At 40.6% G+C, this 14,155-nt stretch overlaps 1 protein-coding gene across 23 annotated transcripts in view; it reads left to right on the forward strand.

The window, feature by feature from the left end:
• The first annotated feature begins 1,356 nt into the window (after window positions 1–1,356).
• Window positions 1,357–14,155, forward strand: part of CREM (cAMP responsive element modulator) — a 73,461-nt gene continuing 60,662 nt past the window's right edge. For 2 of the 23 annotated variants that reach the window (XM_035029573.1, XM_035029575.1), the window contains exons 1-2: window positions 1,669–3,171; window positions 11,073–11,173. In XM_035029573.1, coding sequence (XP_034885464.1) covers window positions 11,130–11,173 — 44 coding nt within the window. In that variant the 5' untranslated portion in view covers window positions 1,669–3,171; window positions 11,073–11,129. Of the gene's footprint in view, window positions 1,525–1,661; window positions 3,172–4,943; window positions 4,984–11,072; window positions 11,174–14,155 lie in introns of those variants that run through there. The other 21 variants (XM_035029579.1, XM_035029577.1, XM_035029585.1 and 18 more) reach the window with 17 other exon arrangements.

Here is a 14,155-nt window from a genome sequence, read left to right on the forward strand (position 1 = left end):
AAGGAGGAACTTCAGAATTCTGCTAATGTGAAAAGGGGAAGTAAACTTACCGGATTTTTATTCTATCTCTGCTAGTGTGCATTACAGCTGGAAGTAGTTCAGGTTAGCCAAAATCAGGGACTGAAGAGAGTTCAGAATTTTCTCTCACTCTACAGAGATCCTAATATTTCACAAATCCTTCTCTACCTGCACTACGTTGATATGTTTTTATTCTTTCTCAGCAACTTTTCAAGTGGTGTCCTTCACGCTGGTTTCCGCATGACACATTCCTGAGTACTATAAAGTTGGGTGGTAATCATTGTTTGAATTCCTTTTTCCTGGACGTAAAGAGGCTTATCTTTAGGCTACAAAGCCTCCCTTTCGGAGGGCTTACTCAGCCTTACAATTTAGTACGTTCTGAGTATGCATAAATGGGTTCCTAGTGTACAGCGGGTCAGAAACGTTCCTCTTCCTGGGAAGCCCTCGGTTTCCACTGGATGAAGACTAAACTTTCCTCTTTTAGGGGCAGGGATTTTTGCTTGTCACCAAAAGCCTTCCTTTCCTCTGTCACATCTCCAAGTGGGGACTCTATCGCTGTTTGTCCACGACCCTGACGCACAAAGTCACCGGGGAAATGGCAGCAGGCTGGCAACAAGGACAGCCGGTTGGACTTCCCGAAGGCTCAAGTCCAGAGGGATACCCGGGACCTACAAGCGTTTTTCAGGATGGCAGACACTGTAGGAGCGCGGGGGCGGGGATGCCCCAGGGGTCCGCTCGGCAGCCCTAGGGATCCGCAGGATGCGCTCTTGGCCGGGAAGGACCCACAAAGCTCGGGACCTCAGCTTGGGTTGGGGCTGGAGCCGCCCTAGCCGGCAGTCTAGAGGATAAGCTACCTTGAGATAGAAGCAACAGCGACCGCCGTCAGTTTGCGTCCAGCTAACTAGCCTTCCGCCGCTCGCGCAGCGGAGCAGCTTCCGGTTTCCAGGCCGCCCCACAGGCCCAGCCCTGGACTCGGTCTTCCTCCCCGCGCAGGCCAGTTCCTCCTCCCGGCCCCGGCCCCGCCCCCTGCCCTAGTCCTCCTCTCCACGCTGAGGCCTCGCCTTGCCCCTCCTCCCCACCGCTTAGGCCCCGCCCCCTGGCCCCTCATTTCCCCCTCTTCCCCTCCCCCCGTTCCATTTAATTGTTGGATTGTCAGCGCTGCACTCCCGCTGGCGGCCGACAGGGGGCAGAGTTCGAGCTTGGATTTCCCCCCAACCCCCGCCCCCCCCCGGCCGGGCGTCCCCAGGGAGGCAGTCGCGGAGTGGAGGAGGGGAGGGCGGGGCGCGAGGACGCGGTTCGGTCGGCTGCTGCGCTACTTTTGGTCCCGGCTCGGCGGGGAGGCCGCGGCTGCCGCATCAGAGCTGACGTGGGGCGACGTGGTGCCGCCGCCGGCGCCGGGTTGCTGGGCGGCGGCGCCGCTCCTGAGCGGCGGTCGGGCTCGCGGTCTCCACCTCCTCCCGTCCGTAATCAGTGACGAGGTCCGCTACGTAAATCCCATCGCGGCGGGTAAGTGGCGCGCCGGCCCCGGACCCAGACCTCGGAGCCGGCGACGCGGCGCAGGAGGCGGAGGCAGGAGGCGGAGCGGAGCCGGGTCAAAGGGTCGGGGGCGTCGGGGGCGTCGGGGCCCCGCGGGGCTCCGGGGCCGAGGGGAGAGCGGGGAGAGCGGGAGCTGCGCGGCCGGAGGCGCCGACCCCGAGGCTTCCCCGCGGCGCGGCGGCCGCTCCCGTCGCCCGCTCCGCTCGCGGATTGCCTTCGGGCTAGTGGCAGAGCTCTCCCGAGCGGGAAGCGGGCTCCTCTGCTCTCCCTCCCTGACTCCGTTTGAACTTGGTACAAGTTGGACAAGTCTTTCGGAAAAAGCCTTACTGCTTGATGAGTGTGGTCCTCCCTCTTTGAGAAGAAAAAGGAACGAGAAGTAAGGACGTTGGTTTTATTTACCACAGCCGACGATTAGTAGCACCTTTGTCTCAATTTTATGTACTCCGTTTAGATACAAATCAGCGTTAACCCATTTCTCCGAAACATGAGTCGGGGACACAGGTGTTGAGTCACTTTAATCCCCAAACACGACAGAGCTGACCAAATAGTGCGAAGACTTTTATAATAGCTGCGAAGAAGGAACAAAACCGTGATAGCTGATAGAAATTGCAGTCTCTCTTGTTCTTTACTTTTGGTTTGTGCCTTTTTAGAACCCACCTAGCAAGGTTCCCAGAACATGCTGAATAGGGAATAGACACATTATTCAGCATAGTTCTTTGTCCTCCTGCCTATTGCACGTAGACCAGATCCCTAACTTTAAAATCGCTGAGACGTTTCCGGCACTGCGCTCAGTAAAGCAGCTGTCAATTGACGATCAAATTTTCAGCACTTTTGACTTACAGGAACAGCCTGAAGATCTGACTAAAACTGAGAGAGCCCCTTTTAACAGTACCTCTTAGGTATGTAACTTCTTAAAATTCTTCCTTTCAAGCCTAATTCGGCGGGCTGATAAGAGTGCAGCCACCTTCCCTTTAAATAAATATAAACCTAGATGCACGGCGATAGAGATCCGGTATGAAAATTGTATTAGATTACATTAATAATTCATGTTCTCTGTTTTTTTCCTTTGGGTACCACATTTTTCTCCTACTCTTGGTCCTATTTTTGGATAACAAGCTGCTTTCCCTTCATAGTTTTTAAATCTTTGAACTTTTTTCTCCCAAGGAAGTTAAATTGCAAAGGGTGTTTTGGCCAATAAAAACTAAGTATTAAAAAAAATGTTTAAAGAACTGTTTGCTGATCCAGATACAACTTTTAGATATTTAAATGGGTTTGATCCTGAATGAGTGAACACTTAAAGCATTGTCTTATTAAGTGTTGATAATTACACAAACATTTTTGGTATGAATCTGTAAATAGATCAGTGTAAGCAGATGCTTTCCCAGTGACTTGCTTGTCAACCTGGATTCATTTTGGTGAGTGTGAAGTTGTAATTACACTTATGTTTTGTGTACATATCTTGTAAGAGTATATGAATAAATTTTTATTGGATGTATAAACACAGAGGAGCTCTTCAGTCTTTGTTTTTGCTTTGTCCTGGAAGGTTAATGAAATTTGCTTCTACTGATGAATTCAAGAAACTCCAGACTCCATAGACCACTTTAGTTTCCTACTGAGGCAAGTTATTGCATGATTAAAATGTGAAATCTTTTTTAGAATTCCATGAAAAGTAGGGAAGAGTTTCAGGTTATAAACACACATAAAGAATCCTGACTGAAACTTGACGAGTACGTACATATTTCTGATCTGTTTTCCCTAACTTGATATTCTCTGCAAGTTAATATTGGGCCAGAAAATTGAGCCAGGTTTATTGTTGATGTAGCAGTCCATTGGAAAGCACTCAAATGTCCTGTTCCATTTAGATAGACTTTTGAAAGTAAAACTGAGCAATGCAAACACTTCACAGCTGAACCACTGATATTTTGACATGCAGTCAACATTGGTCATTAAGGAAGTAAGCCTGAAATGTCTTTGAATTCTGTTAAGTATTTCTATTTTATTGAACTAATGGATTCCATATATAAAAGTCAACTTTGAGAAGTTATTGTACATTGAATGCAATTTTAACATTATCAATACAGATAGATCATAAAAGTAAAAATTTCAGGGAAAATGTTTTTTTATCCATTACACACAGGTAAAAATAAACATTTTAAATCATTTTGTTAATTTCCTTTTAAAGACTATTTAAGATTTTTAAAATACTTTCTACCATGAGAACTGTTTAATAAAGAGTACACTGTAAGAGTAAATCCTTTCACTGATGGGTTTTCTTTTTCTAACGTGTTAGGATATCCAGTAGAGAATAAGAGGGAATGAAAAGGAAAACTTAAGGATAACACTAGTGGGATTTTATCTTGATACTACTCATGAAGACAACTTGAGTCTTACTGGTATAATTCCGTTACAGCGAAGTTTAAAAATTACAGTATCTATCTTGCACATCTTTTTTTTTTTTTTAATCTTGCACATCTTTTGATTGGCTTTCCCAGGAGTGTTAGAGGAAATTGTTGGCAAGGGGTATATAAAACAGTTTTGAAGAAAAACATAGGCTAGGAAGTTATGTGGGAGTTTTGCTTAAAGACTGATGGAATAACTGACTGGTAAGGGAGGATACTTGCCTCTTAGAAAACCTTACTAGCAGCTCTTTTGTGAGGCTCTTTTGAAGTACCCAGTTCTCCCAAAGTGGGAATCATCTTCAGGTGTATTTTCTGAGCAGTGATAGAGCCAGACCCATTAAATGTCAGTCGTGTGAAATCCTAACGACAGAGCTCGTGTGATTCTGATAACTTGAGAATTTCCCAAAAGTTTTTTTTTTTTTTTTTAAGATTTTATTTGTTTGACAGACACAGTGAGAAAAGGCACACAAGCATGGGGAAGCGGCAGGCAGAGGGAGAAGCAGGCTTCCCGCTGAGCAGGGAGCCCGATACGGGGCTCGATCCCAGGACCCTGGGATCATGACCTGAGCTGAAGGCAGACGCCTAATGACTGAGATACCCAAGCGCCCCTGTGGCATACAGTTTTGTTCATAATCTCAAATAACCTCAAGTTTTTTCATTGATAGCACAGAAATTATTTTTTTGCTTTGAAATGTCTTAAAGTGGAATTTATATTCTAGCATTGATATTATAAAAGCTTCTAGCTCAGGTATTAGAGAAACTGAATCATGCATAAAGACCTATGATACTGTATATGGACAGTTGGGATGCTTTCACTCCTTTTAAAATTGATGGAAGTGTTAAAATTAACCTATTTAAGCATGTTTCTGGACTTAGGTAGTTGTTTTGTTCATATACACACAATAGGACTAATCTAGGTAAGTATAATAACGTTGAAATTCATTTCTCTGAACTTTAGCTAATTCAAGTGTCTTATCTACTCTTTTCCAGATTTATTAGTTAATAGTCACTAGAGTTGTACTTTGTGTAGGTAAGTGTTTTGAAATGTACTTAAAATGCAGTAATGAAATACAATATTGAACAGGAAAACCCAGCAATGACTCCAGTCAAGCAAATAACCCACAGAAGATTTTAAGTTTTGTTTCCTTCCATGAAGTGGTGGTGGTGGTGGAGAGGGTGGTATTTGGAGAGGTGGAGATAGGCCATGATTATTTGAATTTTATTTTTCATTTCCTCCTTACCAGCCAATTTAGCTGTTCATTGACTGTAAAATAGCCAAAAGCAGGTGCCAGGTGGGGAATGAATTGAGAAAGAGATGCTGAAATCGTTAATCCTTTGATGATTTTTATAAAGCGTTAAGATTTCTTAAATAATAGGTATCTGAGGCAATTAAATTGGAGTGGCCTTGACTCTATTAAAAGTCACCTGATTTTCTATATGATTCATGTTTAATTAAAGATATTATTGGCGGGCGCCTGGGTGGCTCAGTCGTTAAGCGTCTGCCTTCGGCTCGGGTCATGATCCCAGGGTCCTGAGATCGAGTCCCACGTCGGGCTCCCTGCTTCGGCAGGAAGCCTGCTTCTCCCTCTCCCACTCCCCCTGCTTGTGTTCCCTCTCTCGCTGTCTCTCTCTCTCTCTGTTGAAAAATAAATAAAATCTTAAAAAAAAAAAAAGACATTATTGGCATGGGTCTCAATTATTTATAAGTACTGCTCCTGGCTACTTCTGTTTTTACACAACAGTGTAAAGAATATTATTTGAAAGTTATTCTAACTTTGTTTCACAATGATTACAAAACTAAAAGTGGTATAATTTCCTGTCACTACTCTCCCACTTTGTTTCTCCTATACTCCTTTCCTTCGCCTAAATGCATAGTAAGCATAGGCTCATCCCTGCCAACTTCAGGTATTTGGCTCTTTGGAATTACTTCTCTCTTCTACCCAGCCCTGCCTGCCTTCTCCCTAGTTTTTAACTGATGTGATTGAAAAGAACCAGCTCTATATGCACTTCATATTCTTCCCTTATCTTTCAAATCTTACTCGCTAGTGTTATCTAAATCATGATTAACCTCTGAACATCTACTTTCCTAAGGAACTAAAACCTTGCTTCATCCCAGAACCAGAGAAATAGATATACTTTTCTGTGGTCTCATTCTCTTCCTGCTTCCATGAGAGGTGTATTGCCTTTTATTCCACATTCTTTCCTTTTTTTTTTTTTTGACTATTCTAATTGCAACGTGGGGTTTTTTTGGTAGTTTTGTTTTTGTTTTTGTCCCCCCCCCTTCCTGCAAAAACTATCTCAATGCATAATTTACAATTTCCATTTTTGGGTTCTTGAAAGTAGAGCAAGAACTTAGGTTGTTTTTCAAGTGTCTTTGTAAAGAACTCTACGTATTTGTCATATTTCCCCAACATTTTATAGATCTTTCCAACTGTAATATCTAGCCCCAAAGCAGGATTTTTAAAAAGCAGCCTGCCTTTATTGTCTTTCCAAAGCGGTCAACTTAGTTTTCACAGAAGCTGCTCTTTAAGTCTATTTAATAATTTAACATGCTATTTTTAACAGAATTCCAAAATTACAACAGTAAGTGTAGCTGGCATAATCAAGTTAGGTGATAAATACGACTATTGCTAAGCATCCACCACAGCTGTTAGAAACAGAAGTGCTTGGGAACACTAGAGAAGGACTGTGGGCATTAGCTATACTGTAGGTTTTATAGAAGAAATGGAGAACATTGGTTCATACAGAGTTGGTTGGGGACGAGCAAGTTGGTTAGGTAAGCTTTTATATTCTAGTAAAGTTGCCCAAGAAGTTTGATTCTTTTTTTTTTTTTTTTAAGATTTTATTTATTTATTTGTCAGAGAGAGAACAGGCAGGGGGAGAGGGAGAGACAGGCTCCCTGCTGAGCAAGGAGCTGCCAGGGCTTGATCCCAGGACCTTGGGATCATGACCTGAGCCAAAGGCAGACACTTAACCAACTGAGCCATCCAGGCCGCCCCTAATCAGTGTATTTTAAATACCTGTTATAGAGAGCTCTATATTAAAGGATACTTGATAGCAATGAAATTAATTGAATCTGTATGCCAGAGGGTGAATAGAGCAACACACAGATGAAGAGTAAGGTGAATGCCAGATGTAATTTTGGTAATTAAACCTAATATATGATAGAAAATTTTTACCAGTATGATAAATGGCTTTTCTCCAGATACAGCACAGAAATTCACATATAGGCAAAATAATTTGGAACTCATTTTTCTCTCTTAGTATAAGCTCTTATTTGCCTATAATAAACTAATCTAAGATATGCCTTTCCACTCTAAAAGAGAAAGTTTCCTTAGCAGATAGGTCCTTAAAAATACATATTTTTTAGAAAATTGGTAGTATCCAGGACATTATATCAGTATCCCTTGTGATTTTAGGCATAAGGAGATCAGCTTAAAAATAATAACCTCAGACTGTATTATGAAATATAATGAATTCAAGGGGTATGTTTTAGGCTAAATAGAATATATATCATAATTAGCTTAGTATGAGAACATATTAGGACATTTGAGCTCTTAACTATTCAGGTGTTTTGTGTATGTGGGAGTGGGGGACCCTAAGTCAATCCTGTCTACCAAAGAGTAGCATGTTCTAGGACATTTAAACCAGATTTGGATGAGATCAATAGTATAAAAAGCAGCTGAGTTTTTCAAAATATGCACAGCTTAAACTTTAGTAAAATGGGATCTCCTGCTTTACAAATCCACACAAGGTAATTTTGAACCTGGAAAAATAATGTAATGGAAAGGATTGGTATACCTTAAAATTTGAATGCTTTTACAACAAACTTTATTGAGCCTCTACCAAGTACCTCAAACTATAATACTCAGAACTTTGGCTATTTATTAAAGCAAGGGGTCTATTGGAGGATTTTGAATAAGGAAATAAGTAGCATGTTTGGATTTTGCATTTTGAATAGAGTGTTGTCGTCTACTGGAGTAGATTAAGAGAAGTTGAGAGAGAGGTTTGAGTGAAGTGAAGGGAGAGACGAATTGCTTTATAGAGAGGCAGTTATTGCTTTAATCTTGTCAAATAATCAGTTTCAGAACTAAAGCAGTGTCAGAGATGATGGAGAGAATGGAGCAGAGTCAAGAGACAGGAGATAAAATTATTGAGGCTGAGTTATTAGGCAGTGGTTGGTCCTTGCTTATATTCCAAGCACAGTTGGACATTTTGTGTTTATTATTACATTTTCTCCTCACAAAAAGATCTCCATTTGACAGAGAAGAATGCTTGGAAGATTTTATTGTTGTTGAGATCATATAGCTAATAAACGATAGAACTCAGGGCAGGGAAACACCCAGATCAGCTTCCAATGCCAGTGCTTTTTACTTTTTTTTTTTTTTAAGATTTTATTTATTTATTTGACAGAGAGAGAGATAGTGAGAGAGGGAACACAAGCAGGGGGAGTGAGAGAGGGAGAAGCAGGCTTCTTGCTGAGCCGGGAGCCCAATGCGGGACTCGATCCCAGGACCCTGGGATCATGACCTGAGCTGAAGGCAGACGCTTAATGACTGAGCCACCCAGGCGCCCCAATGCCAGTGCTTTTTATACCACACACTATTGCTACCACTAAACCACGTTGCCTCCTCAGGAATTGAGGACATGGGAAGTGGGGAATGAAGGGAGAGGAAAACTCCCAGATGGGGTGGCTGAGTCAGTGTTGATGTTACTCACTGAGATAAGAGTACAGCAAGAGGAGAGATGCAGAGTGAGGACGTTGAGGTTAGATTTGAACATTTGGGGCTTGGAGATCTGTGAGCAAACCATTAAGAGATATCTAATAGGCAGATGCATAGGGCTGGAGCTCAGGAGAGAGAAGTCTAGACTGCAGATGAGATCTGAGACTGATCAAGTAAGGACGAAGTAGCCTAGGGAGCCTGTGTGGGGGGGGGCAGATTTTTGTGACGGGAAACCTGGGAATACCTTTAAAGAGTAGGCAAAGAAGACTGAGGACAAAGGACCTGGATAATTTGGAAGAAAAGCATGAACACGGTGTTTCAAAGAGTTTAAGCAGCAGAAAATTTGGGGAGTAGGAAATGCTGTAGGGATATAAGGAAGATAGGGACTAGAAAGCTTTCTTTTAGATTTGGCAAGCAGGCAATCAATCCGTGATGACTTCTTAAGAGAGTAGCTGGGATGAAATCATTCTTTGGTAAGCCTGAGTCAGAATCAGTTTTGTCTGATGGTCATTATTCTGGTATGAGACTAGTCATTTTCCCTTTGACATCTTGTGGCTGTGGTGGCTGGAAGCTGGTACTTTCTTCAATGCTGACTGCCTCTGGGAAGAGCAAGTGTGTAGCTGTTCCTGGACTTCAGTGCATACCTTTTGCTACTTTATGAATTTTGGACCATAAGAATGTATTACTCATTCAAAAATTAAAGAAAATGGTATTTCCAAGAGAAATATAGAAATTATAGAGTTAATTCTCTTTTTATGTGGTGCCAAGTTCATTACTATTCAAATAATAGTATCAATGTTCTTTGTTTAAATGTCTGTCTCTCTCATTAAATTGCAGTCTCCTGGAGAGTGGGGACATTTTATTATCTGTCTCTTCCGTGCTGGCCCCTGCCTCTAGGCTATGCAATTTTTATGGAAGATTAGATATCCCAATGTAAAACACCAGTGGAATATAACAGAATAAGGTTTAATCCAAAGGAATGGCACCATCCTTGCTTTTTGTTTGTGTTGTAGGTAGCCTGCTTCAAATGTCCTACCATCTCCTGTTGTCCCTATGCTGGGAGAAGGGGGACAGAGGGACGGTAGCTATAACCATTGTCCTAGTGCCTACTGGCTCAGGTTTTTTTTTGTTTTGTTTTTTGTTTTTGTTTGTTTTTTGAGGTTTTTATTTATTTGACAGCACAAGTAGGCAGAGTGGCAGGCAGAGGGAGAGGGAGAAACAGGCTTTCCGCGGAGCAGGGAGCCCGACGTGGGGCTGGATCCCAGGACCCTGGGATCATGACCTGAGCCGAAGACAGATGCTAAACTGACTGAGCCACCCAGGCGCCCCACCTACTGGCTCAGTTTTAAAATGACGAGGATGGTATGACACCATTTTAGAGGGTCCACTTAGGAGGGAACTCTGAAAGCAGGATGTCTGTGGCTAAGCAGCACCATTGCTGGCAAAGATGCCTAGAAGACCCTTAGGGCTGTGCACATTTATCCTTTCCACCTCAACAGTGAATTAAGCGCTCCCAGTTCCTTTGTCTTTTTTCTTTGCCAATTTTACTTCATTCAGCTTGTCAAATATATATTTTTAAAAGATATTAGTAAGGGGGCGCCTGGGTGGCTCAGTTGGTTAAGCGACTGCCTTCGGCTCGGGTCATGATCCCGGGGTCCTGGGATCGAGTCCCGCATCGGGCTCCCTGCTCTGCGGGGAGCCTGCTTCTCCCTCTTCCACTCCCCCTGCTTGTGTTTCCTCTCTCGCTGTGTCTCTCTCTGTCAAGTAAATAAATAAAATCTTAAAAAAAAAAAAAAAGATATTAGTAAAAAAATGGGGTTTAATTGCTAGAGTGTCAAAAACAGCTTTTTAAGTGGACTATAGATTATTGGAGGAGATTTTAAAGGAACTGTTAATATTTTGTTTGAAGTTAAAATTCTTTGACAAAAGCCAGTTTTGAATTTAAGGTAGATAAAAAATGGTTGACAAATTTGTTGCAGTGGAATGAAATTTAAGAAATGATAAAAGAAAATGATAAATTCACTCAGTTTATTAAGTGATTATTATTTTAAAATAGAGCTGATACCATTAGCTATATGTAGTGTATATTCAATGATTCAGACAGCACTGCTTTCTCTTCAGTAGGAAGTAACCTGATAAATAGCACATGATTTACGTTTTTTGAATTTTTTCTCCTAAAAGATAAGAAAATTGTAAAGAAGTAAGATTGGAAATAAAATACAGAGTTTTAACTTTCTAGTCTGTTTTCTCAGTTTTATAGAAATTAGGGTATTCTGGGGGGTATTCTGGTGTAGTTTGGAGAAATTTTATTAATTAATTAATTTATTTATTTTTGAGAGTTTTTTTTTTTAATAAAATTTGTGATCTCCCAATTCAACTGTGATTTTTCCTGCAGGATAAATAAAGAAGAAAACGGAGAAGGAACAAAGCATTGATTATAAATGTCTTAATAATGAGCAAATGTGGCAGGAAAAAATATATTAAGACAAATCTAAGGTAGGTGGATATATGTTTTTCTGTTCTTTTGAAAGTTCTGCTTAGAGAGTTAAAAGTTAAACTAATGGATAAGTGAATGATACATATGTAGAGAGAGAGAGAGACATGTATCCATAAATGTATATGTATGTATGTATGTGTATATATGGCAGTAAGAAAATATGATAAAATGTACCCAGCGTGGTCAGCTATTCAACTAAAGTGTTCACCTTCTACCCTGTACCCTGTGAGGCAGTGGAGGGGAGAAGTGGACATGTACATTCAGCTCGTGTTGCATGCTGGCCTTTTCATTTAGAAAGGAGACCATACAGGGCACCTGGGTGGCTCAGTCGTTAAGCGTCTGCCTTCAGCTCAGGTCATGATCCCAGGGTCCTGGGATCAAGCCCCACGTCGGGCTCCCTTCTCGACAGGAGGCCTGCCTCTCCCTCTCCCACTCCCCCTGTTTGTGTTCCCTCTCTCGCTGTGTCTCTCTCTGTCAGTTAAATAAATAAAAATCTTTAAAAAAAAAAAAAGGAGACCATACATAAAGATGTGGACAGAGTTTTAGTTTTCGTCCCTCCTTGCCTTTAAGTTATGCTTGTTCCTAATGTAAAACAGAACAATGTCCTTATCAATTTTTTACAAAAATCCAAATAGAATTTTTCAAGTTTTCTTTTGGCTACTTTCAGAGACATTCTGGTTTATTAGTTGGATCTAGCTTTAAAAAGAAAATAAATTGGGACGCCTGGGTGGCTCAGTCGTTAAGCGTCTGTCTTCGGCTCAGGTCATGGTCCCGGGGTCCTAGAATCGAGCCCCGCATCGGGCTCCCTGCTCAGCGGGAAGCCTGCTTCTCTCTCCCACTCCCCCTGCTTGTGTTCCCTCTCTCGCTGTGTCTCTCTCTGTCAAATAAAATCTTTAAAAAAAAATAAAAAAATAAAAAAATAAAAAGAAAATAAATTTTCTCTGACTTTTTTTGTAAAACTATTTATAAATGAAGAATAGAAACAACTAATAATTTTTCCTTTCGCAGCTGGGTTCTATTTTTAAAATTTTACAAGGGCAAATATAGTTGCTTTGCAGTGTGGTTTGTCTTTGCAAATGGGATACAACTAAGATTTTAGAAGTTTGTTAGTTAACTGAACACTTTAATTATAATTAGGAAACTGCCCTTGTCTTATTTTTCATTTAGATAGATTTGGCCTGTATTTCCCTTTATCTTTGTTTTCTCTCGTCTTTTAAGAACACTTTCCTAGGTACCAATGATAGCATTGCTTTAAAATGTTTTTCCGTTTTCTTCTCATTTTTTCTTTCTACTTATTTATCTTACATGTTCTTGACACATAGGGATGCCCAAATAACTTTGGTCATTAGTTGCCTCAATATTTCTATAATTGTAAATATAATTTTATGAATATATTCCTTTGTATTTATTTCTTGAAGATATATAATGGGTTGTCTACCTATTTTGTTGTACTCTACAAACAGTACTGTACTGTTGTATTTCAGTGTTTTGAGGAGTTATTGCAGTATGACATAGATGTTCTATTAAAGTTCTAGAAAATAACAGAGTAAGCAAACACAGTTCTACCCCTCTAAAAGTAGTTCAACCTAGAAGTCTTTGAAAATTGTGCTAATGGATGGATCCTATTATTTTAAAACATGGCTATCTTAACATTTTATTAAACTGTATCCTAATATATTTAGAATATATTGGGATAACATTTATTCTTCTATCAAAGAAGAAAATGGTTTGCTAAATAATATAAAGAAGATTTCAGAAGAAATATTTAACCTTCATAAGAAAAGAAAATTGCTACGACTATTAATAATTTATAAGTTTAAATATGCCCATTTTAGCAATTTTTATGTTTTTTTAGAATTGTGGAACCAAATATTTGCCAGTATTTTGCTTGCTGTTAGTTTATAGTGCTTAATGGACTTTTTGTTTTTGTTTTAGTTTTTTTATTGCTTCATCTTATATGTCTTTATTTTTAAGTATTTTATTTTTTTTTTAATCTTTTTTTTTTTATTTATTCATTTGAGACACAGAGATACAGAGAGAGAGAGAGAGAGAAAGCATGAGCAGGGAGAGAGGCAGAGGGAGAGGAAGAAGCAGGCTCCTCGCTGAGCCAGGAGCCCGATGTGGGGCTTGATCCCAGGACCCTGGGATCATGACCTGAGCTGAAGGCAGACGCTTAACCATCTGAGCCACCCAGGCACCCCTATTTTTAAGTATTTTATAACATGATTACTAATTGGTCTTTCTAATAAGGGTTATTGTTTAAGATTAAACTATTGCTCAATTAATTTATAGATTATTAACTTTAGTACAACTGTGTTTAACATTTGATAGAGAAAGTGAGATTTTGGGGCACCTGGGTGGCTCAGTCGTTAAGCGTCTGCCTTCGGCTCAGGTCATGATCCCAGGGTCCTGGGATCGAGCCCCACATCGGGCTCCATGCTCGGCGGGAAGCCTGCTTCTCCCTCTCCCACTCTCCCTGCTTGTGTTCCCTCTCTCGCTGTCTCTCTCTCTCTGTTAAAAAATAAATAAAATCTTTAAAAAAAAGTGAGATTTTGGGGAACATATTCTTGGATACATCTCTTCAATTTTAACTATAAGATACATGGTGAACAATGAAGGATTGTAATGGATTTTTCTCTTATTCTTCATAAATGAATTTTGTCTGGACTAACTGAGGCTGATTTTCAGGTGTTAGTGTGGTATGTATATCATTTACACTGAGTTCTGGGTCGTAAATCTCCCACTGAAATACTGTTTGAAAATGCCTAATATAGTGCTTGACCCATGTTGAACATTTAATTCTTAGTTGAATCTTCTTCCCTGAGTCCTGCCCTAGGGCTGGTTTTTAGTGGGTTTAAGAGGTTTGTACTAGAGAGCAGTTGGGTATTGATCAGTAGAATAAACAGGCTTGAAAATGATAGGGTATATATTTTAAATAGATAGCACTGGCTTAGTCTTCTGTAGATGATTTTTACCTTCAA

Source organism: Mirounga leonina, unplaced genomic scaffold (assembly GCF_011800145.1).
Source record: "Mirounga leonina isolate KUSES-001 unplaced genomic scaffold, KU_Mleo_1.0 Mir_260, whole genome shotgun sequence".
NCBI lineage: Eukaryota > Metazoa > Chordata > Mammalia > Carnivora > Phocidae > Mirounga > Mirounga leonina.